This window comes from Vipera berus (assembly GCF_964194415.1).
Source record: "Vipera berus genome assembly, chromosome: 2".
NCBI lineage: Eukaryota > Metazoa > Chordata > Lepidosauria > Squamata > Viperidae > Vipera > Vipera berus.
In genome coordinates, this window is record NC_138203.1 from 271219119 (window position 1) to 271246332 (window position 27214).

Genomic DNA, 27214 nt, shown 5'->3' on the forward strand with positions numbered 1-27214 from the left:
GGCTGGATGGAAGTCGGTGTTGGTATAGTGTAGGTAGGAAAAGCGGAAGGAAGATGGCGGCGCTGGCTTCGGAGTTGCTGCTTTTGAGCGATTCCAGCCGCTTCCGAGCAGATAACCTGCTGAGCAGCGAGGACTGGGGTGAATAGAACAAGGAGGGACAATACTGGGCCGAAGGAGGGGACAGGGCCGAGAGGCCTTGGGCTATGCGTGGGTTTCAAGGTTGGGGTTGCGGTGGGGCCCGCTAACATATAAAAATACTCTGTTGAAAACTCTTATGACTTTAATAGGTGATATCAGGCCGGTGTGCAATGGGGTATATAACTTTCCGCCAAGCAGAAGCTTCACCTGTTGCATTTCTGCCTGTCAGACTCTTAACTGGAGTGCGATCTTGGCCGTTAAAGGTTATCACATAAGGAATTAACTCTTTTTTTAAAGCAGGATGTTCATTCAATGCACATTGCTATTCATCTTTAAGGTGTTACAGTATAGGTGGTTTTCTTTTAATTTTTACTAGCCTAGGGTTATCAAAACGGAAGAGAGATGATATGGATGAAGGAGGAGGGGGTCTTTTTGTGTTTTTATTATACGCAGTTAACAGGCTGCGTTGCATAAATGATAGCGACAATTTTATGCAGTGCAAAACAAGTAGAGATTCACACGATCTTATCAGGTATTAACCTGCAAAGTGCACGTTTTGTGTGGAACTACTATGTTAGGTGGCAACATATGCCTCTTTGTAACTGGTTTCTACATAAGCTGTATTTCCAGTTTTGTTCTGGCTTGGGTGGAGAGCTTAACTAAGAACAAGGAAATAAAGTTGGAAGAGGAAATGTGTAACTGTGTAATGTGCACAGCTGGTGGTGGTTAGTCAGATGTTTAGACTGGATTTGACATTTTTATCCACTATTGCAGGGGTCTTCAAACTTGGCCCTTTTGTGACTTGTGGACTTCAACTCCCAGGCATGCTGGCTGAGGAATTCTGGGAGTCGAAGTCCACGAGTCATAAAAGGGCCAAGTTTGAAGACCTCTGCGCTATTGGGTCCTTCCCAAGGACCTGGGGTAAGCAGATATTGTTTAATTATTATTATTATTATTTAGAGATAACCTATGGTTGAGTCATCCAGTTGCACTGTGCTGCTTTTCCTATAGATGCAGGTCTTTACAGCTGCTTGGATAATGATGGAGATATGGCAGCTGAACTATTCCCTTGTCTTGAACACAGCATTATGGACAATAATGGTACCTGTTCTGCGGTGAGAATACCTTTGCTTTTAGAAGAATATTATTTGCTTTCCAGTATGCCTGACGCGGTGGCTCAGTGGGTTAGGACGCTGAGCCTGTCGATCAGAAGGTCGGCAGTTTGGCGGGTCGAATCCCGAGTGCCGCGTAACAGAGTGAGCGCCTGTTACTCGTCCCAGCTTCTGCCAACCTAGCAGTTCAAAAGCACATAAAAATGCAAGTAGAAAAATAGGGACCACTACAGTGGGAAGGTAACAGCGTTCCGTGCGCCTTTGGCATCCAGTCATGCCGGCCACATGACCACGGAGACGTCCTTGGACAAGTGCTGTGGCTCTTCGGCTTTGAAATGGAGATGAGCACCGGCCCCTTGAGTTGGAAACAACTAGCACACATGTGCGGGGGATCCTTTACCTTTATGCCTCCATGGCAGGATACACTTCTTAGCAATTTGAAGTCTCTCTTTCTATCCCCACATCTATAACTTTATTAAAAAAATGAATTCAGTATACTTTAGCATCTTGTTCATTCGCATCCCTGCCAGCTGGGTTTTTTTATTTGTTCTCAATGTGGCTTAAACGTTAGAATGTGTTGTGGGGATTATATTCCCAGTTACAATAACTGGCATGCCATGTATATAATTTTGGATTGCATTTCCAAGATTATCTCTAGCCCTGAAAGTCTTATTGAACTGGAACTCCAAACTACCGGAAGTCCTCGACTTATGACCACAATTGAGCCCAAAATTTATGTTACTAAGTGAGATATTAAGTGAATTTTGCCCCATTTTACCACCTTGCTTCTTTTGTTAAGTGAATCATTGCAGTTGTTAGTAACATAGTTGTTAAGTGGATCTGGTTTTCCCATTGACTTCGCTTGTCAGAAGGTCGCAGAAGTGATCACATGACCCCCGGGACACTGCAGTTGTCGTAAATATGAGTCAGTTGCCAGTTGTCTAAATTTTCATCAGATGATCATGGGGGTGCTTCAACGGTAGTTAAGTGTGAAAAACAGTCATAAGTCACTTTTCCCAGTGACGATGTAACTTCAGTCACTAAATGAACCTGTAAGTCGAGGACTACTTGCATACCTTTTCAGTTACATATCCACTCACTGCCTAAACACTTTGTTCTTTAGAAGGAATCAGGCTTATTGTTTCCCACACATGAAAAGCTTTGTTTTCTATATCTTCCTTTCTATACCAGCAGTTTGGTGATGGGTTTGATCTGGACATGGAAACTATGCCTCCAGACCCACCTTGGGATCCTTTGCAAGAATCTCTCTTCCCAGGTGAGTACTTTCATGAAGCTGTGGCTAGGCAGGCTATTGAGAACCTGTTATAGAACTGAGGATACTCTGTGGCATGGGTTTCAAACTCGCCACGTCACATGACATGTGATGTATCGTGACTTTTTTTTTTTTTGCATTGCCGGAGCTGGGGTGGGCGCAGCATCTGTATGAGCCAACCGGCCCGTGGGCCGGCAGTTTGATACCCCTGCTCTGTGGGATCTGGTGAACCTGATTAAGAGGGCTGTAATTGTTGTGATTCAGGGTCAGTCTGTGGGTTCGGCAGTTGGGTCGGACGACTCAGAGGAGGAGGAGGGGGGTGTTGAAGAGCTTGCTGAGAATAATATTGAGGCTCCACAGAGCCCTCAGCCAGGCTCCTCCCACCTGGTCACGACACAGACCCAGCTGTGTGAGCCTGACAGCGTGGATGAAGATGACCCACAGCTGGCCCTGTTCAAGGACGCCCGACGCAGGAGGCAGTCAATCAGGAGTAAACAGAGGAAGGCAATGGGGCACCTCGGAAGGAGGCAGAGAAAAGCCATGCCCTGAACTGTTTAAAAGGGGAATGCGTGGGAGGGCTGGTTTGCTGAAGGCAACCGTTTGAATAGCTCCTGTTTCATGGTTCGTGTCTTGTTCTGTTTGCTTTTGTCTCCATAAATTTGGCAGGCTTAGTTCCAGCCTCTTGCCTTCTTGTAAAAGGGGTTGTCCCTGCCTTTTCTGCAGGGCCGGTAGCAGGCTGGTACAGAACAGTAATTCAGAAAGATTTTTTTTATAAGAGCCATTGATTTTTAAGATGATTGTTGCAAGATTGTATTTTCTGCAAAAAAATAAAGATGGTATCATTCTGGAAATGATAAGAATAGGAGGTTATTCATGAGGAAGAGGTTTACGTTAGGCTATCCTACCATCTCAGCTAAATACAAATGTATGTATAACCTGTCTACTCACTGCTGTTTGGCAAAGAGGATCAGAGACAAGTATTTTATCCTAGATTTTATCTCTGGTACCTCCTGTTAAAAAATATACCTCTAGGAAGACTTTGGTGAGTCATTGCCAGCAGGAATAGACGATGTTGGACGAGGTATCTATATTTAGTAGCAAAACTTTTTTGAGTGGGAGAAAAATGTATTTTGTCTTTGTGGCCCGCTGCCTTCCCAGAAGCAGCTCGTTGATCCTTGCCCACATGAGCTTTTGATCTGATCCAGCAAAATAGTTTTTATTTCTGCTTCCTAGAATTGTTTTAGGCAGTGCCATCATTTGTATAGGTAGGAGTAGTTTTTGTGCAGTAAGAGCTGTAATGAGCAAAGATAAGGTTGTGTCTGTCTTGCATCACAAAATTGGAGCACGTTTTTCTAACCAATTGACAATTAAATTCCTCGCTTGCTTGCTTGCTCTTTCCTCTTCCCTGTCCTCTGCCTCCCCATGTCTGACTTCCTCTCTGATTGAGGCTGAAAGCTGCATGCAGCTTGTGACTTGACAGTTTGTCCTGTTGTCTGGATGTCATCTTGGCTGCAATATATTTCTTAAAAAGTAGACGTGCTGCACCACCAATTAAAAGTCCACGAACTGCAAGTCACTTTCCTCTTAATTAGAATTCTGCACCTTGTTGTTGTTGTTAGCTGTGAAGTCGTGTCCGACCCATCGCGACCTTATGGACAATGTTCCTCCAGGCCTTCCTGTCCTCTACCATCTGGAGTCCATTTAAGCTCACGCCTACTGCTTCAGTGACTCCATCCAGCCACCTCATTCTCTGTCGTCTTTTTCTTCTCTTGCCCTCAACCTTTCCCAGCATTAAGCTCTTCTCCAGTGAGTCCTTCCTTCTCATTAGGTGGCCAAAGTATTTGAGTTTTAGCTTCAGGATCTGGCCTTCTAAAGAGCAGTCAGGGTTGATCTCCTCTAGGACTGACCGGTTTGATCGCCTTGCAGTCCAAGGGACTCGCAGGAGTCTTCTCCAGCACCATAGTTCAAAGGCTTCAATTCTTTGGTGCTCAGCCTTCCTTATAGTCCAACTTTCACTGCCATACATTGCAACTGGGAAGACCATAGCCTTGACTATACGCACTTTTGTTGGCAGAGTGACGTCTCTGCTTTTTAGTGTGCTGTCTAGATTTGCCATGGCTTTCCTCCCGAGGAGCAAGCGTCTTCTAATTTCTTGGCAGCAGTCCCCGTCTGCGGTGATCTTGGAGCCCAGGAAAATAAAATCGGTCACTACCTCCATTTCTTCACCTATGCAAATTTAATTATTACTGCCAATCTATGGAGGCACATTCCCAGCTCTTCTTCAAGTGGCAGAGTTAAACTGCAAAATCAAAAGTGTTTAGGAGTGATAGGAGCTGTTCTGGAAAAGGATTAGTTGGGCAAGGTCTATTGAAGAGAGTACTTGTGGTAGGTAGCAGCGTGTGTCTGAAAACGTTAAAGGTTAGTAAAGGTTAAAATTTACACGTAGCAGTGTGCAGCTGTGGTGCGAACAATTCTGCCGAGTGGTTAACTTCCGATCACAAGGTTACTTGTTGGTTTCTTCCATGCCTTGTTTTCTTTTAATTAAGACGTAAGAAATATGAATCTGTATTGGATAATCAGATTCTTTTATCATTCAGAGAGGGTGGGGGGGATTTTGTTTCTCCTTTAGGTGTTATAGGCAGGAAGTACAGCTGCCTCAAGGGACGCGGTGGCTCAGTGGGTTAGGAGGCTGAGCTTGTCGATCAGAAGGTCGGCAGTTTGGCGGGTCGAATCCCGAGTGTCGCGTAGCAGAGCGAGCGCCTGTTACGCGTCCCAGCTTCTGCCAACCTAGCAGTTCGAAAGCACGTAAAAAAATGCAAGTAGAAAAATAGGGACCACTACGGTGGGAAGGTAACAGCGTTCCGTGCGCCTTTGGCGTCTAGTCATGCCGGCCACATGACCACGGAGACGTCCTCGGACAAGCGCTGGCTCTTCAGCTTTGAAATGGAGATGAGTCGGAAACGACTAGCACGCATGTGCGGGGGAACCTTTACCTTTACAGCTGCCTCATCATGCCTTCAGAGAGTTACAGCTTTCAGGTGGGCAAGAATGAGAGATCTGCTTCTTCTGTTGGCCCAGGTGGAGGGCACTGGTGGCATGGTAGTTAAAGCTGAATGGGGTGAGAGACGCATAAAGATGGTTTCCTTGGGATTCAGCACTTAGAGCTGCCTGTAGAAATTGCAGAGGTGGGGAGGACAGGTAGATGGGAAAAGACAATACATGTGAGAGGCAGAGAGGAAACACAGTTTCCTTTTGTCTTGGATCAGCAGGCTGGCAGTGAAAGTGTCTGAAGTATTTCTTCCCCCCCCCTTTTTTTTCCTTTTTTTAGAGTTGCAAGTAAAATCTGAGCCAGTCTCCCCTGCTTCGTCTCATTGCTCCGATTCATCGGTGGCCTCCTCCGATTCTTCTGCGGCAGGCTCCTCTTCCGCCGAACTCTCAGAGCAGGTAGGTCTTCTCGGAGATCCCTTTGCAGACAAACCGCAGTGCCCAAATGTTAATATACACGTAAAGGCAGTCCTTCAAAGTGGCCTCACTTGAAGTAGATAAATAATACCTGGGCATAAGTAGCGTCAGAACTGTAACTCGCGGAAGAAAAAAGACCACAGTTGGGATCAGAATTTCCGTTGCTTAAGCCAGGCGGTGAAGCGTGTTGCACCCGATTTTATGATCTTTTTTTTTTTTGGCCATGGTTGTTAAGTGGATCGCTGCAGTCAAATGAATCCTGTGGTCGTTAAGTGAATCTAACTTTCCCCCTGTGGACTTTGCCTGTTGGAAGCTGGCTGGGAAGATTGCAAGCGTTGATCACATGACCCGGGGATGCTGCAACTGTTGTGAATACATGCCAGTTTGCCGAGTGCCCAGATTTTGATTACATGACCCTGGGCACTGTGTTTTCAGTACACTGTAACCACTGGCAGTGGTTGACAGACGAATAATACTACGTCAAAGTACCTCTATTTATTTTACAAAGGCACCATGATAGTGAAGAAATGGCTCCTTTACTCCATATAACCAGTAAGATGTAATAGTTATCGAAAATTGCCAGAAATAGTAAATAAAAACCACCCTGTAAAGCAGGGCTTTTCAACCAGTGGTACATTGGCACCTGGCAGGTGGTACGCGACCATCCTAGAGAAGTAGCGGAATGAGCTGAACCGGTGGCACCACCGCACAAGTCTGAGTGAGAGATGGCTGGAGCTGCAGGGCTGTCAGGGCTCAGCAGAAGCGCCAGGATCAGCGCCAGGCTCCAGCTGGAGCTCGGCGCTGATCCTGGTGCTTCTGCTGAGCCCAGAAGAAGCACCGATCAGCTGGAATGTTGCAGCATCTCCAGGGTCTTGTGATTTACATTCAGATGCTTGGCAACTGATTCATATTTATGACGGTCACAGTGTCCCAGGGTCATGTGAAGTGACCAAAACCTGCTGCAACCACCCAGCAGACGGGGGGGGGGGGTGGAATAAAAACCAAACCCCACCCCACCCCCGCTGCCAATCCTCAACAGAAATGCTCACAACAATAAAAACCTCGGACAGGAGGAAGAGCGCCGCCGGACGGGCAGGCAGGTGTCTTGCTCGGCTGTGGCTTGGGGGGCACTTTTTTCAGTGCCATTGTAACTTCGGACAGTCACTAAGCGAACTGTTGTAAGTCGAGGACTACCTGTACTTCATCACTTTTTTTCCTTTTTTTTTTTTTTTTTTTTTTTTGGTCATCAAGTTTTTGACACTTTGCTAGGCGACTGGTGGTACTCGGATGTTGCCATATCCTAAAAGTGGTACAATGGGTGAAAAGGTTGAAAATTTATTTATTTATTTATTTATTATATTTTTATACCGCCCTTCTCCCGAAGGACTCAGGGCGGTGTACAGGGCAATAAATATAAAAAACAGAATACAAAAGTTAAAAAACGATTAAATATAATGCCCAAGTTTAAAATTTAAAACAATAATTAAAAACATATTAAAACCCCATCCTAACCCATCAGACCAGGTCAGATTGCTCAAATAAATACATTTTGAGATCGCGCCGGAAGGAGCGAAGGTCGGGGGCCATCCAGAGCTCGACCGGTAAGCGGTTCCATAGGTCTGGCGCGCCCACAGAGAACGCCCTCCCCCTGGGGCCACCAATCGGCATTCTTTGATTGGAGGCACCCTGAGGAGGCCCTCTCTGTGGGAGCGCACTGGACGGAGGGAAGTTGACGCCGGCCGTAGGTAATCCGGACCCATGCCATGTAGGGCTTTGTAAGTCATTACCAACACCTTGAATTTCACCCGGAGGGCAACTGGCAGCCAATGCAGCTCGCGGAGCAAAGGTGTAACATGGGAGTATCGGGAAACCCCCAGTACAACTCGCGCGGCTGCATTCTGCACCAGTTGAAGCCTCCGAGTGGACTTCAAGGGCAGCCCCATGTAGAGAGCATTACAGTAGTCTAGACGAGAGGTCACGAGCGCATGCTGTAAAGCATACAAATGCCTTTGTTTTAAAAAAAGAAGTGGCCTTTTTTTAAATACATAGATGCTTGAGAGGCGTCAAAACGGAGAAGCTTAATGCTTCCGTTGAGCCTATCCTTTTTCTTTCAGGTTGCTGGACCAGGTGATGTGATTGGAGTGAAAACAGAGCATCCTCCCACCCCCCCGTGCATGTTTGGAGATGTCCTTTTACCTCCCTTTGGAACAGTACACATAAATGTAGTCCCAGCTTCTGAGACAGGTATGTTTGTAGATACAGGGGTGTCAAACTGCCGGCCCGCGGGCTGGGCACGTCATCCAGAAGCCGCGCCCAGCCCATTGCTGGCAATGGTAAAACAGTCCCGATACATCTCGTGACGTCGCGAGTTTAACATGTCTGTTGTAGAATTATTTTTTTAGAAGCAAGTATTTATTTCTTAAGGGACGCGGTGGCTCAGTGGGTTAGGGACGCTGAGCTCGTCGATCAGAAGATCAGAAGGTCAGCAGTTTGGCGGGTCGAATCGCGAGTGCTGCGTAACAGAGTGAGCGCCTGTTACTCGTCCCAGCTTCTGCCAACCTAGCAGTTCGAAAGCACGTAAAAAAATGCAAGTAGAAAAATAGGGACCACTACGGTGGGAAGGTAACAGCGTTCTGTGCGCCTTTGGCGTCTAGTCATGCCGGCCACATGACCACGCAGACGTCCTCGGACAAGCGCTGGCTCTTCGGCTTTGAAACGGAGATGAGCACCGGCCCCTAGAGTCGGAAACGACTAGCACGCATGTGCGGGGGAACCTTTACCTTTATTTATTTCTTGCTTCTGCACTGAACTTAGTAACTGTAGAACGACTTCAGAGCTTGCATTGGTGCTCATAACCAATGAAGAAGATACACATTCTGGAGCGGTAAGTGTCCTGTGCAATAAAAAAAATCTTCCTGAGTATCAGGTGAGCGAGTGGATTGGGAAGTAAATTAAGTATAACGAAATAACCTGTTCGTTAGTGATAATATGACATTTTCTTTTTTTTTTTTGTCTCTCGGCGTGTTGTGTCCAGATATTATTTATCCTCCCCTCCTCCTTAGCTTTCCTTTCTGGGTGGGGACGAGACCTTGGAGGAGATGATGTTTTTCTTGATGGGCACTTTGTGTGAGCTCCCTTATGTGAGTTGCCCATGTCCCTGACATCCATTCTCAACAGTTTAGGAGGATTTTGGTTGAATTGCTTTTGCATGAACAAGAGGAACTGCCAGAAAATATTCCAGATCTGTAGAGCACATCAGGGGGGAAAAAAAAAGGGGGGGGGGGAAAGTCCAAGAAAAAGTCAAAAGGAAAATCCTTTCCATATTGTTCCAAGAAACTGAGTTCAAGATTATTATTATTATTTTGAAAGCTGCTCTTAGTTTATTTTTGGGAAGAAAGTGACGTACAAACAAGCACAAATGTCAATGTATCTTATTTAAATAGAAAGATATTACATGTTCTGTTTTTTCCTAGTGTACAAGGTGAGCTTGAGATCCCCTACACATTTTTCACATTCTCTGTGTCGCCCTTCCAGTTCTTAGCCATCTATTTACTTTTCTGAGCCAAACCAACATTTTGTATTTTGCACATCAGCTTTTATCATTTCAATCCTAAGAGTGGACACCTCATCCACACTAGTTAGAATGTTAGTGAATGTTCATGATTTGTTAGCAAGAGTCTTATTTTCAATGTAGACTATGGGGTTTTTTTTACTTACCGTGTTCAGTATTTCTGATAACATATTGAATAAATGTTATATATATTTGCACATCTACATTTGATGTTTTTTTCCTTTTTAATGTTTCTTCTTTTGTAAGTTTGTGTATTCCTTTTCTTCATTTTTTTTAGTTAAAAGGAAAGGTATCAAATGGCCTCATTTGAAGTAGATAATTAATACAGGCATAAATAGTGTCAGAACTGAACTCATTGAAGAAAGGGAGAAATAAATATACGATCTCTCATTTATTTCCTCTTCTGGTTTTTTTTTCCTTCTTCAAGATGATAATAGCTGACTCCTTCCCAGATCAACGTGGCTTCCTCAGTACAATTAATTGAGTAAGACTCTTAAGAACTGTAATAGATTCTTATAGGTTGTTTGAACTTCTGTTTTAGGAAAACCAGCAGTTCCCAATAAAACGGAGAGCATTCTGAGCCGGAAACCGCCCATTCAACCAAAGCCTGTGGTGGTGACCACTGTCCCAGGACAGCCAGCAACCTCTTCCAGTAAGACTATCTTGTTACAGCCAGTACCTGTAACCCAGTCACAGACTGTCAACCCTGGAATCTCAGGTAAGCCGACCCAGGGGACTTATTTTCGGATGTTTTTTTAATGTTTTTAATATATATATATATATATATATATATATATATATATATATATATATATATATATATATATATGTATATGTATATGTATATGTATATGTATATGTATATGTATATGTATATGTATATGTATATGTATATGTATATGTATATATATATATATATATATATATATATATATATATATATATATATATATATATATATATATATATATATATCTTTTAAGTAACACCAGCTGCCTGCAATTAGTGCAGGTTCGCGTCCCACCAGGCTCAAGGTTGACTCAGCCTTCCATCCTTCCGAGGTAGGTAAAATGAGGACCCAGATTGTTGGGGGCAATAAGCTGACTTTGTAATAATGCCGCTTGGGGGGGGGCGAAAGCCCTAATAAGCAGGCATATACATAGAATGAAGGCTATTGCTAAGCACATTGATTTGAGCTTTAAATTGTAAGCCGCCCTGAGTCTTCAGAGAAGGGCGGGATATAAATGGGATTAAAAAAAATAAAATAACAGATTTACAAGGATGGCATGGTCAGTTAAAAAAGATTTTGTCAGTCCAATTCCAGTGAAGTATATCTATATCCTGTTATTAGATTTTATCTAACTTTGACATTAATTGTAGTGTCCAAATTTAACCTGTGACATCCCAAATAGTATCTAGAACCCCAAATTCCCTTATTTTATTACACCAAACATCGTATCTTTTAACCTACACCCAATAGTTAAATAGCTAACGTCTCCCTAGTAAACATTGTTTGTTTCATATCCTGATACGTCACAAGTTACCAATCTGATTTTTGGATGTTAATGGAGCAGTTTCCAGTAGCTGAACGTGTACAGACTGGAAATGTCATGTGGGACGGTGCACAGGCTTCTTCGCTGGGGGGTGGGGTGGGGGGAACATTCTGAGGAAAGAATTTTCTTTGCTGTTGTTAGTTGCGAAGTCATGTCCGACCCATCACGACCCCATGGACAACGTTCCTCCAGGCCTTCCTGTCCTCCACCATCTTCTGGAGTCCATTTAAGCTCACGCCTGCTTCAGTGACTCCATCCAGCCACCTCCTTCTCTGTCGTCCCCTTCTTCTCTTGCCCTTAATCTTTCCCAGCATTAGGCTCTTCTCCAGTGAGTCCTTCCTTCTCATTAGGTGGCCAAAGTATTTGAGTTTTAGCTTCAGGATCTGGCCTTCTAAAGAGCAGTCAGGGTTGATCTCCTCTAGGACTGACCGGTTTGATCGCCTTGCAGTCCAAGGGACTCGCAGGAGTCTTCTCCAGCACCATAGTTCAAAGGCCTCAATTCTTTGGCGCTCAGCCTTTTTTATGGTCCAACTTTCACAGCCGTACATTGCAACTGGGAAGACCATAGCCTTGACTATACGCACTTTTGTTGTCAGGGTGACGTCTCTGCTTTTTAGTGTGCTGTCTAAATTTGCCATGGCTTTCCTCCCCAGGAGCAAGCGACTTTTAATTTCTTGGCTGCCGTCCCTGTCTGCAGTGATCTGGGAGCCCAGGAAAATAGAATCTGCCACTACCTCCATTTCTTCCCCATCTATTTGCCAGGAATTGAGAGGGCCGGATGCCGTGATCTTGGTTTTCTTAATGTTTAGTTTCAATTCTTTCCTTTAGTCTTCATGTAAGTAAAGAAAGTGAAGCAGTGTTGTGACTTTTTTTCCCCTTCAGTTCCAGCACAGAGTGTTGTGATTTCCCAGTCTGAGCTACTGCATCTCCCAGTGTCTGGTTTGATCAAGGTTCAGTCTCCAGTGAAGGAAGTTCTGTCACCTAAACCAGCACCTTCCATCCCCAAGCCAGAAGCTAAAACCATCATCCCTGCGCCAGCACAGATAGGACCCTGCAACCAAGAGATTGATGTAAGTTCGCAATCCTTAAGTTTCAGAGTCTTTCCTCTTCCAGCAACTTCAAATCCTGGGCTTGGTTGTTTGCTCACCCAGTTAGGTAACCTCATCAGTGTTAGAAAGGAATGAAGTTTGCTTTCAGTTTATATACATTATTTTGCCTTGCCCACATTGGTGGATATATGTATTTCCCCCCCCCCCCTTGGCAGTTCCTTGATTAGGATATTGTTTTCTGCTTGAAACAGAAAACAGAAGCAGAAAGCAAAGCCTGCACTCACTAATGCTGATGATGTTACCTAGTCAGGTATTGAAATGTCTGCAAACAGCCACGGAGCACCAAGGACTTCACATGAGCAGATTTACAGGCAGGACCCATCAGAAATAGCCAAGCTGTTCTGTTAATCGCCTACATTTTAACGTTCTCCGAGAAGAGAAATAAATAACAGTAGCAACCGTTTGCAAATTTGTGGTGTATAATTGTTGCTAATTGTTGTGGCAGAAGAGAAAATAAGATAAACAAGGTAAGTTTTACCTGGTGAACAAATCAGAATATTGAACTAAAGTCAGCAGAGGATCTGGAGGATGCAAAGAACTCTGTGTGACCTACCTTTCATGCAAAATGGAGAACTGAGTTTCAGAAAACAAGTATAGGGGGGAAAATGTGTGAATCGGTTCTCCACAGTAGATGCCAAAGAGTCCTGAACTTCATCCCTTCTTTCTTTTATACCATGGACATGAATAAGCAGGCATATACATAGAATGAAGGCTACTGCTAAGCTTGTAAGCCGTCCTGAGTCTTCGGAGAAGGGCGGGATATAAATGGAATTAAAATAAATAAATAAAATAAATAAATATTATTTTCTTGACTAATTTGCTCAAGATCAAGGTCCTGAAAAGGCAGCAGCGGATGATAAAGAACCGCGAATCGGCTTGTCAGTCGCGCCGAAAAAAGAAGGAATACCTCCAAGGATTGGAATCCCGGCTGCGAGAGGCCTTAGCGGAGAACGAGCGGCTGCGGCGGGAAAATGCTACCCTACGGCGCCGGCTAGATGGTATCCTGGATGAGGTGAGCCCTTTCCACTAGGAATGAGACTTGTGGCTTTCTTAAGAAAGCACATTGTCATGGTTATCCTCCCCCACCCCCGTATCATGGGGACGCTAGCTGTGAACTTTTCGATTTTCAAATGGGGTATGCAATAGAACAGGAGTTCCCAATCCCCGGTCTGTGGACCATCACCGTTCTGTAGCATGCCACCAACCTGGCCACACAAGCAAAAAAAGCCCCATCCATGGGATGCAGGCAGTACACAAAAACACACCCTTTCTGGTTTCCACGGCACCGGTCCCTGTTGCCCAAAAGGTTGGGGACATCTGCAATAGAAGATCGCTGTGTTTGCTTACATCTACCTCCCAACTGAAATGCTGCAAGTTCAGAATATTAAGAGCCCTGGTGGCGCAGTGGTCAGAATGCAGTACTGCAGGCTACTTCTGCTGACTCCCGGCTGCCAGCAGTTCAGCAGTTCGATTCTCACCGGCTCAAGGTCACTTCAGCCTTCCATCCTTCCGAGGTTGGTAAAATGAGGATCCATATTGATGGGGGCAACATGCTGACTCTGTAAACCGCTTAGAGAGGGCTTCAAAGCACTGTGAAGCGGTATATAAGTCTAAGTGTTGTATGTCTATGTGCTATTGCTATTAGCTAACTAGCCATGTACCTCTGGAACAATCCATGTTGATTCATTCTCCACCTTTCTTTTTCCCCTGAGCTGGGGAGCTTCCTTTACAGGTAGATCTCGAGTTACGATCCTAAGTGAGCTCAGAATTACAGTTGTAACTCGTGCTGGTTGTTAAGCGTTAATTTTTTTACAACATTTTTCGTTGTGTTCGTTAAGCGAATCTGCAATCATTTACAACAGAGTTTTTATGTGAACCTAATCTCCGCAATGGACATTTTTTTGCTGGAAATTATTTTATGAGGTAAATTATGGTCATGTGACCATGGGACACTGCAAATGGCCGTAATGTAGGCTGGTTGCTGAGTGCCCAGTATGTGATCAGGTGATGGAGGGAGATGGGGCCTGGCTTACAGAATTTCAAATCCAGGTCATAAGTATCTCTTTTGCAGTTCATTGTAAGCTTTCAAATGATCCCTAAGCAACTGGCCGTAAGTTGAGGACTACTGTATTTTTGACTTCTTGAATATAACACTTTTTACAAAATTAACCCAACAAACCATTGTATAGTTTAATATTAGGTATGAGCCCTGTTACCTAATTCCTCATTTTTTCCTCTATTGTTATAGGGAATAGAGTAATATTCTTTCACTGTTGACCAGGCCAGTTCCTAGTAAGCTTGAATGCCAGGTGATGGTAAAATATTTCAAGTTTTGAAATATTTCCTGTAGTTTGGGAGATCTTACAGTCCTATTGAGAATGCTGCTATGACCTTCTTGTTCTGGCAGATTTCATTTCTCCAATTCTGATAGGTGTTAGTTTGATACTTTAGGTGCACTATTGGAAGATCTGAAAGACCAGACTGGGGACAGATTGTCCTGGGGAAAATCTATGCATATGGTCACTAAGAGTCAACACCAACTTGATGGTACAAATTCAGCCAGGATAACTTAGTAATTAGTTGTTCTATGCAGCAAGGAGCTGGGAAAAGCTGCAACATTGACTCAGACAGTTCCATTAGAAGGAGCTGTAAATTTTGAATGCGGTGCGCCATGATGCCTGATAACTTGCCTGTCTTTCCATATAGAACAGCGATCTGAAGTTTGGCTCCGGGAACCGAAAAGTTATCTGTGTCATGGTTGTGCTGCTCTTCATAGCCTTCAATTTTGGGCCTGTCAGGTGAGACTTCCTGGCTGTTTGGGGGCTCCATTCTCAGCTTGGGTTGTGAGATTGTGTCGCTTCTCATTCTCCATCTGGAAGCCCTTTGAAGCTGTCACGTTGCTTGGACAGTCACTTCATCTGCTGTAGGTGTGCGTGTGCGTGGGCAGCGGTCCTTCGGACACATTTGCATTTGTTCAGTAAAATGGCTCAGAAGGATTTCTTTTTGTGTTGACCTGCTTCTGAGAAGAATGTTGCCTGTCTGTTGAATTCACTTCTACCGAGTATGTAGGAGCATAGGCAGGATATGAGCAAGTAGACATGAGAGTGGGGTTAAAGTTTAGAGTCCTAAGGTTCCCACAGGAGACCTAAGTCCAGCCCCCTGTGAATTCTGTTGACCCTTATCTAGCGCCAGTTTGGTTGACCATGAGTAGATCACATTCATGTCACACGCAACAAACCAGGAATAGGAGTAGAGTTCAAAGCAATAAAAGTTTATTTCACGTTACCTATACATAAGAATCTGATCTATTAATGGCCAAGCCAAATTAGGGCTAGGTAAAAGAGTCAATGGAATTCACAGAGAGCTGGACTTAGTGTCAAAAGTGAAAATTTGGCAGCTACATGCCTCTTTGTTTTCATCTTGCCATTAGAGTAAGGAGGGGAGGAGATGATGTTTTCGACTGGGTTAGTCAGAAAAACGAAACCCTTCCACTTCTTCGGAAGTTTGCTGAGAGAAGGCTGTCTGGAAACCTTTCAAGGACATTCTAGTAGGTGTGAAGAAGATAGTAGACGGTTCTCATAACAAAGAGAATTTGTTTACATGAGCTACGTGGACATCTGGGGGGTTTGGCTGGGAATATCATTGTTCTATGGTTAGATGCCTTGGGATTTTAGAGTTAGTTTTCCTTCGCCTATGACATGCCATGTATTCAATAAACCAGTAAGATTTTCAGAAATGAAGGTAACCCTGGACTTTATTTGGATATTCGAGCTGGAGGTTGACACTTAGGTTTCTTGTGGAAACATAAGGACTCTAAACTGATGGCGTGCTTAACCTTCCCTCCTCATCTCCTACAGCTTGTTTCTTTTTTAGTTTTCGTTCATTTTCTAACTTAAAAGCTGCTTATTTTATTTTTTTGCTTTTAAAATTATTTTTCTCATATTAGAGAATCCCGTGTTGAATTGCCGTTCGTGCCTTTGGAGTCTGTAGACCAGCGTTTTTCAAAGTTGGTAACTTTTAAGATGCGTAGACTTCAGGTTCCAGAGTTCCCCAGTCAGTATGCTTGCCAGGAAATTCTGGAAACTGAACTCCACGCATCTTTAAAGTTGCCAGGTTTGAAAAATATTGCTGCAGACTTTAAGTCTGTATTTTAAAGAGCATGCTTTACCCAAGTTGTTAATAAGTCATTGTCCCTCTCTCTGACTTCTTCCCTCTGCTCACTTTATGCTCTGAAAAATGGACTCTGGTCCAGAAAAGGGCAGGCTTTAAAGTGGTACATAACTTCGGTTACTTAAAACTTGGAAATTATAAATATAAATGTTAAATTTAAATATTAATCGGAAACTAAAAATTGGGGAAAACCAATTAGGACATTGATTGTCTATAAAGACTGAATGTTTAAATAGCAAGAATATGCATAAGCTAAACAATTATTGATAAATGCAAGAATTTCATTTTTAGAGACAGTGAATATTAAGGGGAAAAAAGAGGAAATATTCAATGTGGTAGCTGGAGACTTGTGCTAAAGATACTTGTAGGTCATTGTATTAACTCAGCCGCCACGTTGCTTTTTAAATACTTAAATGCGAAACTAGAAAATCAATAAAACATTTATTTAAAAAAATCAATAAAAGCGGTACATAATTTTCTAACTTTTCTTTGTGGCTTTATGAGAGTTTGCTTTGTCTTCTGTAGCCTTGCATATCTGCTCCTGCTAAAAGCTATTGAATTTGTTTCTCCGCTGTGCTACTTTCTTGAGGGTTATGAGAATGCTGGACAATCTAGTGTCTTATTCACATGATCTCCCCCTCCCCCGCTGCCAGGTTGGGACAGATTCAGGAAGAATCTACTCCTGTTGTGATTCAGGGTCAGCCTGTGGGTTCGGCAGTTGGGTCGGATGACTCAGAGGAGGAGGGGGGTGTTGAAGACCTTGCTGAGGGCGTTGAAGACCTTGCTGATGAGAGCCCTCAGTCAGGCCCCTCCCACTTGGTCACCACGGAGACCCAGCTGTGTGAGCCTGACAGCGTGGATGAAGATGACCCACAGCTGGCCCTGTTCAAGGACGCCCGACGCAGGAGGCAGTCAATTAGGAGTAAACAGAGGAAGGCAATGGGGCTCCTCGGAAGGAGGCAGAGAGAAGCCACGCCCTGAACTCTATATAAGGGGAATGTGTGGGGAGGGCTGGTTTGCTGAAGGCAACCGCTTGGATAGTTCCTGTTTCTTGAGGCTCCTGTTTCTTGGTTCGTGTCTTGTTTGTTTTTGTAGCTATAAATTTGGCAGGCGTAATTCCAGCCTCTTGCCTTCTTGTAAAACGGGTTGTCCCTGCCTTTTCTGCAGGGCCGGTAGCAGGCTGGTACAGAACAACTCCAGCCCATTCTTTGGGGGCGTTATGGGGGCGTGGCACTTGAATTTTTTGCAAAAAAAAAAAAAGATGGTAGTTTGAAGACAGTTCACTAGACTACGTAGACCAGAAATCATTCTGTATAAAAAATAGCTGAGAGGCTGGGACCTGATTCCACTTTTTCATCTCTCCAGCATCACCGAACGCAAAGTTGCAGATGTGTCTCAGCCCAAGCCGGAACAGGAGTCTGGCCCAGGCCAGAGGCATCTTCTAAGCATTACACAAGAAACTCTTGAAATGCCAGAGGAGGAGCAAGAGGAACAGCAAGAGGAGACCCTGGCAAGGCCAGGCAAGCCCCAATTCCGGTAATTTGGAGGCAGAAAATGTGAAATGAAATTTATTGATTTATTTATTAATTTAATTTCTATACCGCCCTTCTCCCGAAGGACTCAGGGCGGTGTACGGGGCAATAATAAAATGCAATAAAAATACAAGATACAAAAGTTAAAATGAGACTTAAATAGAATAGCCCAATTGCAGTAAAAATAAATAACGTGTCAGGAGAAGCAGCTGGCTGCAATTCCCCCCCCTCCTCCCCCCACTCCCCGGGGTTGTTTCTGAACTTCGGCAGCTTTAAAGATTTCTGGGAGCTGAAGGTCTACCCATCTTAAAATTGCTGAGGTTGAGAAAGAGTTGATTTAGAGTACCATTGTTGCTGGAATGATCCTGTTTTTTGTTGGTGGTTTTTTTTTTTAAAAAAAGTTGCAGGATCTTCCTGCTCAACCACATGAAGGGCCTCCTCAGGGTGCCACCGGTCAGAGAATGTCGTCTGGTGGCCCCCAGGGGGAGGTCCTTCTCTGTGGGCGCGCCGGAATTGTGGAACTGTTTGCCGGTTGAGCTCCGGATGGCGCCCGACCTTCGCTCCTTCCGGCGCGATCTGAAGACTCATTTGTTCAAACAAGCCGGCCTGGCCTGATGGGGGATGGGTTTGGTTTTTATTGTTGTTTTAAATGCATTTTAATCTATTGTTAACCTGGGCATCTTGTTTAATTCCTTTTTTAATTTTTGTATTTTGTAGTTTTATATGTTTGCCCTGTTCACCGCCCTGAGTCCTTCGGGAGAAGGGCGGTATACAAATAAAATTATTTATTTTTATTTATTTTATTTATCTAAGTCACTGTAATGTTGTGCGGGGAGGAAAGGGCCGCGGGGGCTCAGCGGTTAAAGATGCTGAGCTTGTCCGGTGGAAAGCTAACCGCCTGGGTTTGAGACCCAAGCGCCGTACGGCGGGGTCTTACTTGCCCCAGCTCCTGCCTGCCTAGCAGATCCAAAACCTGCAAATGCGGGTAGATAAATCAAGAAGGTAAAACAGCATTCTGTCCACCTCGGCATATAGTCATGCTGGCCATGGAAAAGGTCTGCGGAGAATGCTGGCTCCCTTTGCTTAAGAAACTGAGGTGAGCACCGTCCCCTAGTGCCAGGCACAACTGGACACTTTTACCTTTATTTTTATGTGGGAAGGAGGGTTGAGGATGGAGAAAGCCTCAGAAGTGGCCCTCTCTGGGTTTGAGGAAAGTAAAAAATAAAGGGTGTGTGTGGGGGGGGGGAAAGGTACTTTCAGTTTGGCAAGATTCTGTTCTCGTAACAGTTAGAACAATCAGCAATTAACCTGACAGTTAGAACAATTAACCAGTGGAACAACCTGCCTCCAGAAGTGGTGAATGCCCCAACGCTGGAAGTTTTTAAGAGGAGACTGGACAGCCATTTGCCTGAAATGGTATAGGGTTTCCTGCCTGAGCAGGGGGTTGGACTAGATGACCTCCAAGGTCCCTTCCAACTTCTTCTTCTTCTTCTTCTTCTTCTTCTTCTTCTTCTTCTTCTTCTTCTTCTTCTTCTTCTTCTTCTTCTTCTTCTTCTTCTTCTTCTTCTTCTTCTTATTATTATTATTATTATTATTATTATTATTATTATTATTATTATTATTATGTAACCTTACAATAAAGGTAGTGTTAATACTCGTGCTTGGCGCTTCTTGTCTGGACTACCTTGAAGGGCTGACTGGTGCATTTATATCTGTATTTTTTTTTTAAAATGAAGACTTATTCGTTAGAACACTTCAAGAGCTGCTTTTGTATTGTGATACTGATGTCGTGCTTTGTGGCAAATGGTTCTTGTTTTGTAAATGAGGGGTGCGAGTTTCTTTCTGCCCAGCTTTACTTGCTCGGTTGCTGAGAATTTTTTTACCATACGTGTTTTTTGTCTCCCTCTTCCATGTTCAGGAACTTGTCAGCTCCCTTCTCAGATGTGAAGGACCTCATGTTGAGGGACCTGGACGAGCTGTTCCTCGCTTCAGATTGCCGGCAATTCAATCGCACTGAATCGCTCCGGTAGGTCCTGCAGAGGACGTTGTTGATACTCCTTAGCTATTGGTTTAAAAGCAGCGTTGGCAACTGAAAGACATGTGGACTTCAACCCCCAGAATTCCCCAGCCAGCATGTTGAACTCCACGTGTCTTCAAGTCGCCAGGGTAGAGAAACACCGGTTTAGAGGCTTGCAAATCGATAATCCTCCGTCGCTTCTCTTCCCACCTCTAGGTTGGCAGATGAGCTTAGCGGCTGGGTCCGGCGGCACCAGATCAACCGGAGGAAACCCTCGCAAACTCGCAAAGCAGCTCAGAGCAGCCAGGTGGGGCACGACAACGTCTTGAGGGGAAGGAAAATGGGCACTGAGCAGGACCCCCCCCCCAAAAAAAAAGCTGGGCAAGGAATATCTGGTGGCTTGTGAAAAAAAGAAAAAAAAGGAGGGGTAAAATTAAAATGTGAGAAATCCCGGTGTCTCTCCCAGGCATCTCTCCCATCCTTACCTACAACCCATGTCTTTTTGGGATTTCAGGAGAAGCTGCCAAAGAAGCCTCCGAGCCCTTCCCGCTATGTTCCAGCCAGCCCCCCCAAATACCCCGAAGGGTGAGTGGCTCACGTGGCAGATCTTCTTGCCTTCTCTTTGGGAATTTCGTTTGGACTCTCCGCCCTCATGGGAAAATTGTGGGTTTCTTCTACTCTTGCCTGACGGCTTGTGGGTTCCCCCCTTCTTTAAGTTGAAACCGGCAAGGTTTCTTAACGACGGCATCGTAGTTGCTCGTTCCACTCATATGCCTGAGCAGAGAAAACGCTTGCAGTGATCCATTGCGTGGGGAGATCCCATCTCCTCTTTTCCAATGTTTTCCAAGGCGTTTTAGTTAGGGTTCCTGCTTAGTTGGACTATGGCCCCTGTGGCCTCCTGAACCTTTACTGGGACAGCTTCTGGCATCCAAATAATTGTCAAGCGCAGAAAATCAGTAGTCCGGGCAGTTCAAATTAATATATAGGTTCATTGTAAGGCTAGGTTCTCTACTAGAATCTGAACTGCTGACGGTCAGAGCAAATACCGCTGGGGGGGGGGGGGCGAAAGCCCTAATAAGCAGGCATATACATAGAATGAAGGCTATTGCTAAGCACATTTGATTTGTCCTTAGATTGTAAGCCGCCCTGAGTCTTCGGAGAAGGGCGGGATATAAATGGGATTTTAAAAAAAATAGGTGGTAGATAAGAGTCACTGGAACTTAAGGAGGGCTGGACGTAGAAGTCTTGTGGGCACGAAGACTTCTGCCTCAGGCTCAGCCTGGTCATCTCTTACAACCGTTTCCTGTTGCGCTCTTCTCTCACCTGTGTGTCACTCAGCCCGTCTTCGTTTCGGTCTCCATTGTCCCTGTGGCTTTGGTGAAGTGCTTGTGTCAGGATAGGAAAAAAATGATTTGTGTCTTGTTTTTTTTCCCCCCTCCCCTCTTAGGGATTCTCTGAGCCAGTTACAGGTGTATCAGCATCCTGACCATACAGAGCATGACTTCATGGATGCCATTGACCGCCGAGAGGATACTTTTTACGTCGTGTCTTTCCGTCGGGTGAGCGAAGAGCGGTCTGCATTTGTCAGCCTCCCGAGTAAACCGGACAGGAAACCCCAAATGAGCTAATTCTACTTAATTGCGTAGCTACATTAACAATCTCGCCAAGTGTGAAAGTAGAAATCTCCAGCTTTCTTTTGCTTACCGCTTAATTAGTTAGGGTGGGTTCCTGTCCTAAGTTTCTTTCTCGGCCCCCACTTTTATCTGATGGTTCTCTAGGCCAGAGGTCTCCAAACTTGACAACTTTTAAGACTTGTGGACTTCAGCTCCCAGGATTCCCCAGCCAGCGTGGGGATTCTGGGAGTTGAAATCCACAAGTCTTAAAAGTTGCCCCAATTTGGAGACCCCTGCTGTATAAGGCAGCATCTCTTCCTTTCGTTTCTCAAGGTTATTCCCAGTGCTTTTTTTGTAAAAGAAAAAAGGTGCCGGAACTCACACATGTCATACAACCCACCTTGCCTACCCTACAAGGTTCCATCCATAAAAGGTGCCGGAACTCCGTTCTGAGCGTTCTATGACAAAAAAAGCCCTGGTTATTCCCATGTACCATTACAGCCGTGCTGCTGAGCCGCAAAGGAAGGTTTGTAAACAGTAGCTATTTAAGTGTATGGGTTGATTTTATGAAGACCAAGGCAGTGGGTTGAAATGTGGGGGCCCAGCTTTTGCTAAAACCCTTGCGAGGAAAAATTGAGATAGCAGTAGAGGAGACATTCGCGTACTGAACAGGTAGGTTAGAACTCTTGTGCTGAAAAACAGATGACGGGAAGCACGCAGAGGGCAGGAAGCAAAGAGGGAATTCCTTTTGAAGTGTGAGAATATGCCAGTGTCTCGGTCTCTAGGTTAAAAAAAAAGTTATAGGTCCTCTATAAGGCCAAGAGCTTAAAGGAAGGAAAGGAAGGCAAGCCTGTTGGTAAATTTGGAGTCTCCGATGAAAAGCGGTGATTCCTTTTAAGAAAATCTAGTCTGTTTAAGTGGCGAAGAATCTGGGTTATCGTTTAAGTCAGGGGTAGGCAACCTCGGCTCTTTTATGACTCGTGGACTTCAACTCCCAGAATTCCTGAGTCAGCATAGCTGACTCAGGAATTCTGGGAGTTGAAGTCCACGAGTCATAAAAGGGCCAAGGTTGCCTACCCCTGTTCTAGAGTGTGCAGTTAAGTCTTGTAAGGTTCCTGTAAACAGGCCAATAGCAATAAACATACCTTAGGGCAGGGGTAGGCAACCTCGGCTCTTTTATGACTCATGGACTTCAACTCTCAGAATTCCTCAGTCAGCTATGCTGACTGAGGAATTCTGGGAGTTGAAGTCCATGAGTCATAAAAGAGCCAAGGTTGCCTACCTCTGACTTAGGGGTCCCCAACCTGCGGTTTGTGGACCGGCACTGGTCTGCGGCGTGCCAGAAACCGGTCCACGCAAAGAAGCGAAGCCCCATTCGCGGGACGCAGGCAGCACACGAAACCACGCCCCCCTCCCGCCTGTGGAAAAACCTCTCTCCGTGGAACCGATCCCTGGGGCCCAAAAGGTTTGGGCCAATGCTTCCCTGACACACGTTTCCTTTTCCCTTAGGACCACTTGCTGCTGCCTGCCATCAGCCACAACAAGACCTCTCGCCCTAAAATGTCCCTGGTGATGCCCGCCATGGCTCTGAACGGTAAAAGAAAACCCAACGTCTTGGGAGAGGCTGGGCTCCAGCTGCCTTCCTTCCAAAGGTGGCTGCATTTCAGCCCATCTTTCCTTTTTCTCCAGAGAGCCTCTACGGCTCCTCCGTGGGCTACGAAGTCATGATGCAGGTCGACTGCGAGGTCATGGACACCCGGGTCATCCACATCAAGAGCTCCACGGTGCCCCCTTTCCTGAGACGCCAAGGCAGCCCGTCCGACAACCGCACCCAGCCATCCCCGCCTGCCTTTTCTGGGAAAACTCCCCGTACAACTTTGCGGTCTCATCGCTCTACTTTGTCCACCGCTCGGCGGCATTCCCATCGCACCCTCTACTTTGGGGAGCACGGAGGGGGCTAGTTGGAGTCTGGCAATGGGGGAAGAAATTCTGGAAGTGACAATTCTTCCAACTAGGGAACTTGGATCTCCCCGCTCCTCGGGCCGCTCCTGCCCGAGCGACGGATGGACGTACCGTACGCTGGCTGGGCAGATATGGGGGCCTTTACTCTCTCCCCCACCCCCTCAAGCCTCTTTCTCAAGAAGTTCCTTGGTCCACGCCCATTGCCGCTTCCAAGAGGGCTCAATGGAGGGGTGCTGAGCTGTTGTGGCTGCGGAGGGCTGGGCCCCGGCGTTGCCTCTGGCTCGTGTGTGCGGCCTCCTTGGGGTGGGGGAAGCCGAGAGAGAGCTGGGTGAAATAAGGGACGGACACAAAGAGGTGTCTACAACTACTGTGTGCGAGCTGGAAAGTGTGAGAGTGTAAGAAGGATGAATGTTCTCTTTTCCACAAAGGGAAAGACCCCGAAAAATGAGAGCGTGAGTTGGCGAGCGTGTTGAAGTGTGTATGTTGTCCTCTTCAAAATGGCTCTGGTGGCACTTAGGCCTGCTCTTCTGGGTCTTATTTCTTTTCGTTTTGTGTTTGTAGCTTCCCTAATTGTGGTGTTTTTTTTAAAAAAAAAGAATAAAGAATAGCTACAAATAAATTTAATACTTAACTCATCATTTTTTGTTCTAATGTCAAAACCGAACAATCCAACAGCAAAATGACACAAGCCAAAAGCAAAGCGCTGTGTTTTGTGTGTTTGTGCGTTGGGTTTTTGTTTTTTTGCTACGAATCAGCACGGCAACATTACACATGCAATAAATATTTGTTAGAAGATGCAATAATGATTCTGGATTAAGACTCGTCTCCAGTTTCAAAATTCCTCCTGGGAAAACGTGCAAGCTTTTACATCAGCCTGACTCTGGTGCTTTAAAACATTTCTAACCTTAAATATTCAGAAAGCATTTTTCTTGTCAAAATTAGGAACTATCTTAACTGTACCCGTCACTGAGAATATGTTGCTGCATTGATATTTTTTTCCTCAATATAAAGTTGTAAACCAGCTTTGGGATTTCACTAGTGAAACAAGGTAGTCAGTTGTAGAAGGAAAACTGGAAGAAACCATCTAAAAATGTCAGTGGGTGTTTTGTCAGGTTTTAGACAAAATTCTTTGTGAAGAGCAATGAAATGGAGATGGATTAAGGGGGGAAAACATGCTGTGCACTAATAAGACTGAATCTTGGATACATACACAACGTATGCGCAGACATGTGCTGTGTTTCACAATGTCGGTAGTCCTTGACTTACAACCATACATTTAGTGACCCATGTTATAAAGACACTGAAAAAAGTGACTTAACAAGTCTCCTTGCTCTTACGATCGTTGCAGCATCTCCATGGTCATGTGATCGAAATTTTGGCACTTGGCAACTGGCCTGTATTTACAATGGTTGTTGCAGTGTCATGTGATTGCCATTTGCAACTACCCAATTTGTTTCCGACAAAGTCAGCGAAGGAAGCTGGATTTTCTTAATGGCCGCATGATTCACATAACAACTGCAGTGATTCACTTAACAAAAAGATCATAAAATTGGATGCCCCTCATAATCGCCTTGATTAGCAGTGAAAATTCTGATCCCGATTCTGGTTGTAAGTTGAGAATTACCTGTATACACAATCTACCAGCTTTAAGTCATTAGAAAAATGAGAAATTTAACTGCATAACCAATGTAGAGAATTCAAATATTCTAGAAGACAAAATGTTAAAGTGACAATTTGGAAATAAATTCAGCTTATAGTAGCGGAAACCAAATCTGTTGAGGGAAATTCTTTTGCAGTTCTCGGGAATTTCAAGGTGATGATTATACATGTTTGTATTAGTGGAAATTACTCAGTTGCAAATTGTCACAGGGTTTATTCATGTCAGAAGCAAGACAATTAAAATAAGGCATACTGTTGTGAAGTCATGTCCAACCCATCGCGACCCCATGGACAACATTCCTCCAGGCCTTCCAGTCCTCTACCATCTTCTGGAGTCCATTTAAGCCCACGCCTACTGCTTCAGTGACTCCATCCAGCCACATCATCCTCTGTCATCCCGTTCTTCTCTTGCCCTCAACCTTTCCCAGCACTAGGCTCTTCTCCAGGGAGTCCTTCCTTCTCATTAGGTGGCCAAAGTATTTGAGTTTCAGCTTCAGGATCTGGCCTTCTAAAGAGCAGTCAGGGTTGATCTCTAGGACTGATCAATTTGATCGCCTTGCAGTCCAAGGGACTCGCAGCAGCACCATAGTTCAAAGGCCTCAATTCTTTGGCGCTCAGCCTTTCTTATGGTCCAACTTTCACATCCATACATTGCAACTGGGAAGACCACAGCCTTGACTATACGCACTTTTGTTGGCAGGGTGATGTCTCTGCTTTTTAGTGTGCTGTCTAGATTTGCCATGGCTTTCCTCCCTAGGAGCAAGAGTTTTAATTTCTTGGCTGCAGTCCCCGTCTGTGATGATCTTGGAGCCCAGAAAAATAAAATCTGTCACTACCTCCATTTCTTCCCCATCTATTTGCCAGGAACTGAGAGGGCCGGATGCCATGATCTTGGTTTTCTTAATGTTTCAAGCCAACTTTTGCACTCTCCTTCTTCACCCGCAACAAGAGGCTCTTTAGTTCCTCTTCACTTTCTGCCATTAGAGTGGTATCATCTGCATATCTTAGGTTGTTGATATTTCTCCTGGCAATCTTAATTCCAACTTTAGATTCATCTAGCCCTGCCTTTCTCATGATGTGCTCTGCATATAAGTTAAATAGGCAGGGTGACAGTATACAGCCTTGCCGGACTCCTTTCCCAAGTTTGAACCAATCAGTGGTTCCGTGTCCAGTTCTCACTGTTGCTTCTTGACCCGCTTATAGGTTTCTCAAGAGACAAATGGGATGATCTGGTACTCCCATCTCTTTAAGAACTTGCCACAGTTTGTTGTGATCCACACAATCAAAGGCTTTAGCACAGTCAATGAAGCAGAAGTAGATGTTTTTCTGGAACTCTCTAGCTTTCTCCATGATCCATCGTATGTTGGCAATTTGAACTCTAGTTCCTCTGCCTCTTTGAAATCCTGCCTGTACTTCTGGTAGTTCTCGATCCACATACTGCTGGAGTCTAGCTTATAGGATTTTAAGCATAACTTTACTAGCATGTGAAATTTGAACATACTTTGGCACTGCCTTTCTTTGGAATCCAATCCTGTGGCCACTGTTGAGTTTTCAGAAGAGCCAGCGCTTGTCCGAGGACGTCTCCATGGTCATGTGGCCGGCATGACTAGACACCAAAGGTGCATGGAACACTGTTACCTTCCCACCGTAGTGGTCCCTATTTTTCTACTTGCATTTTTATGTGCTTTTGAACTGCTAGGTTGGCAGAAGCTGGGACGAGTAACAGGTGCTCACTCTGTTATGCGGCACTCGGGATTCGATCCACCAAACTGCCGACCTTCTGATCGACAAGCTCAGCATCCTAACCCACTGAGCCACCGCGTCCCTTCATAGAACCAGTCAATTTCATCCTCTTCAGCACTGGTGGTTGGGGCATAGACTTGAACTATTGTGATATTGAATGGTTTGCCTTGGATTCGAACTGAGATCATTCTGTCATTTTGGGGATTGTATCTCAGTATTGCTTTTCCTACTCTTTTATTGACTATGAAGGCTACTCCATTTCTTCTGAGGGATTCTTGCCCGCAGTAGTATATCTGATGG

The 27214-nt window shown here is 44.9% G+C and overlaps 1 protein-coding gene across 3 annotated transcripts; it reads left to right on the forward strand.

Moving 5' to 3' along the window:
* The first annotated feature begins 42 nt into the window (after positions 1-42).
* Positions 43-24136, forward strand: ATF6B (activating transcription factor 6 beta). Of its 3 annotated transcripts, none has more exons than XM_081321559.1 (16): positions 43-138; positions 1150-1253; positions 2442-2526; positions 5852-5967; positions 8100-8229; positions 10098-10274; positions 11992-12179; positions 13045-13230; positions 14925-15016; positions 17754-17924; positions 19839-19946; positions 20154-20244; positions 20452-20522; positions 21385-21496; positions 23060-23144; positions 23240-24136. In XM_081321559.1, exons 1-16 carry the CDS (start codon positions 54-56, stop codon positions 23509-23511), a joined length of 2073 nt encoding a protein of 690 aa, XP_081177685.1. In that variant the 5' UTR covers positions 43-53; the 3' UTR covers positions 23512-24136. The 3 variants fall into 3 exon arrangements, with proteins under 3 accessions (XP_081177685.1, XP_081177686.1, XP_081177687.1); XM_081321560.1 differs by having other exon boundaries at positions 2445-2526; XM_081321561.1 differs by lacking the exon at positions 1150-1253 and having other exon boundaries at positions 119-138; positions 2445-2526.
* The last annotated feature ends 3078 nt before the right edge of the window (positions 24137-27214 follow it).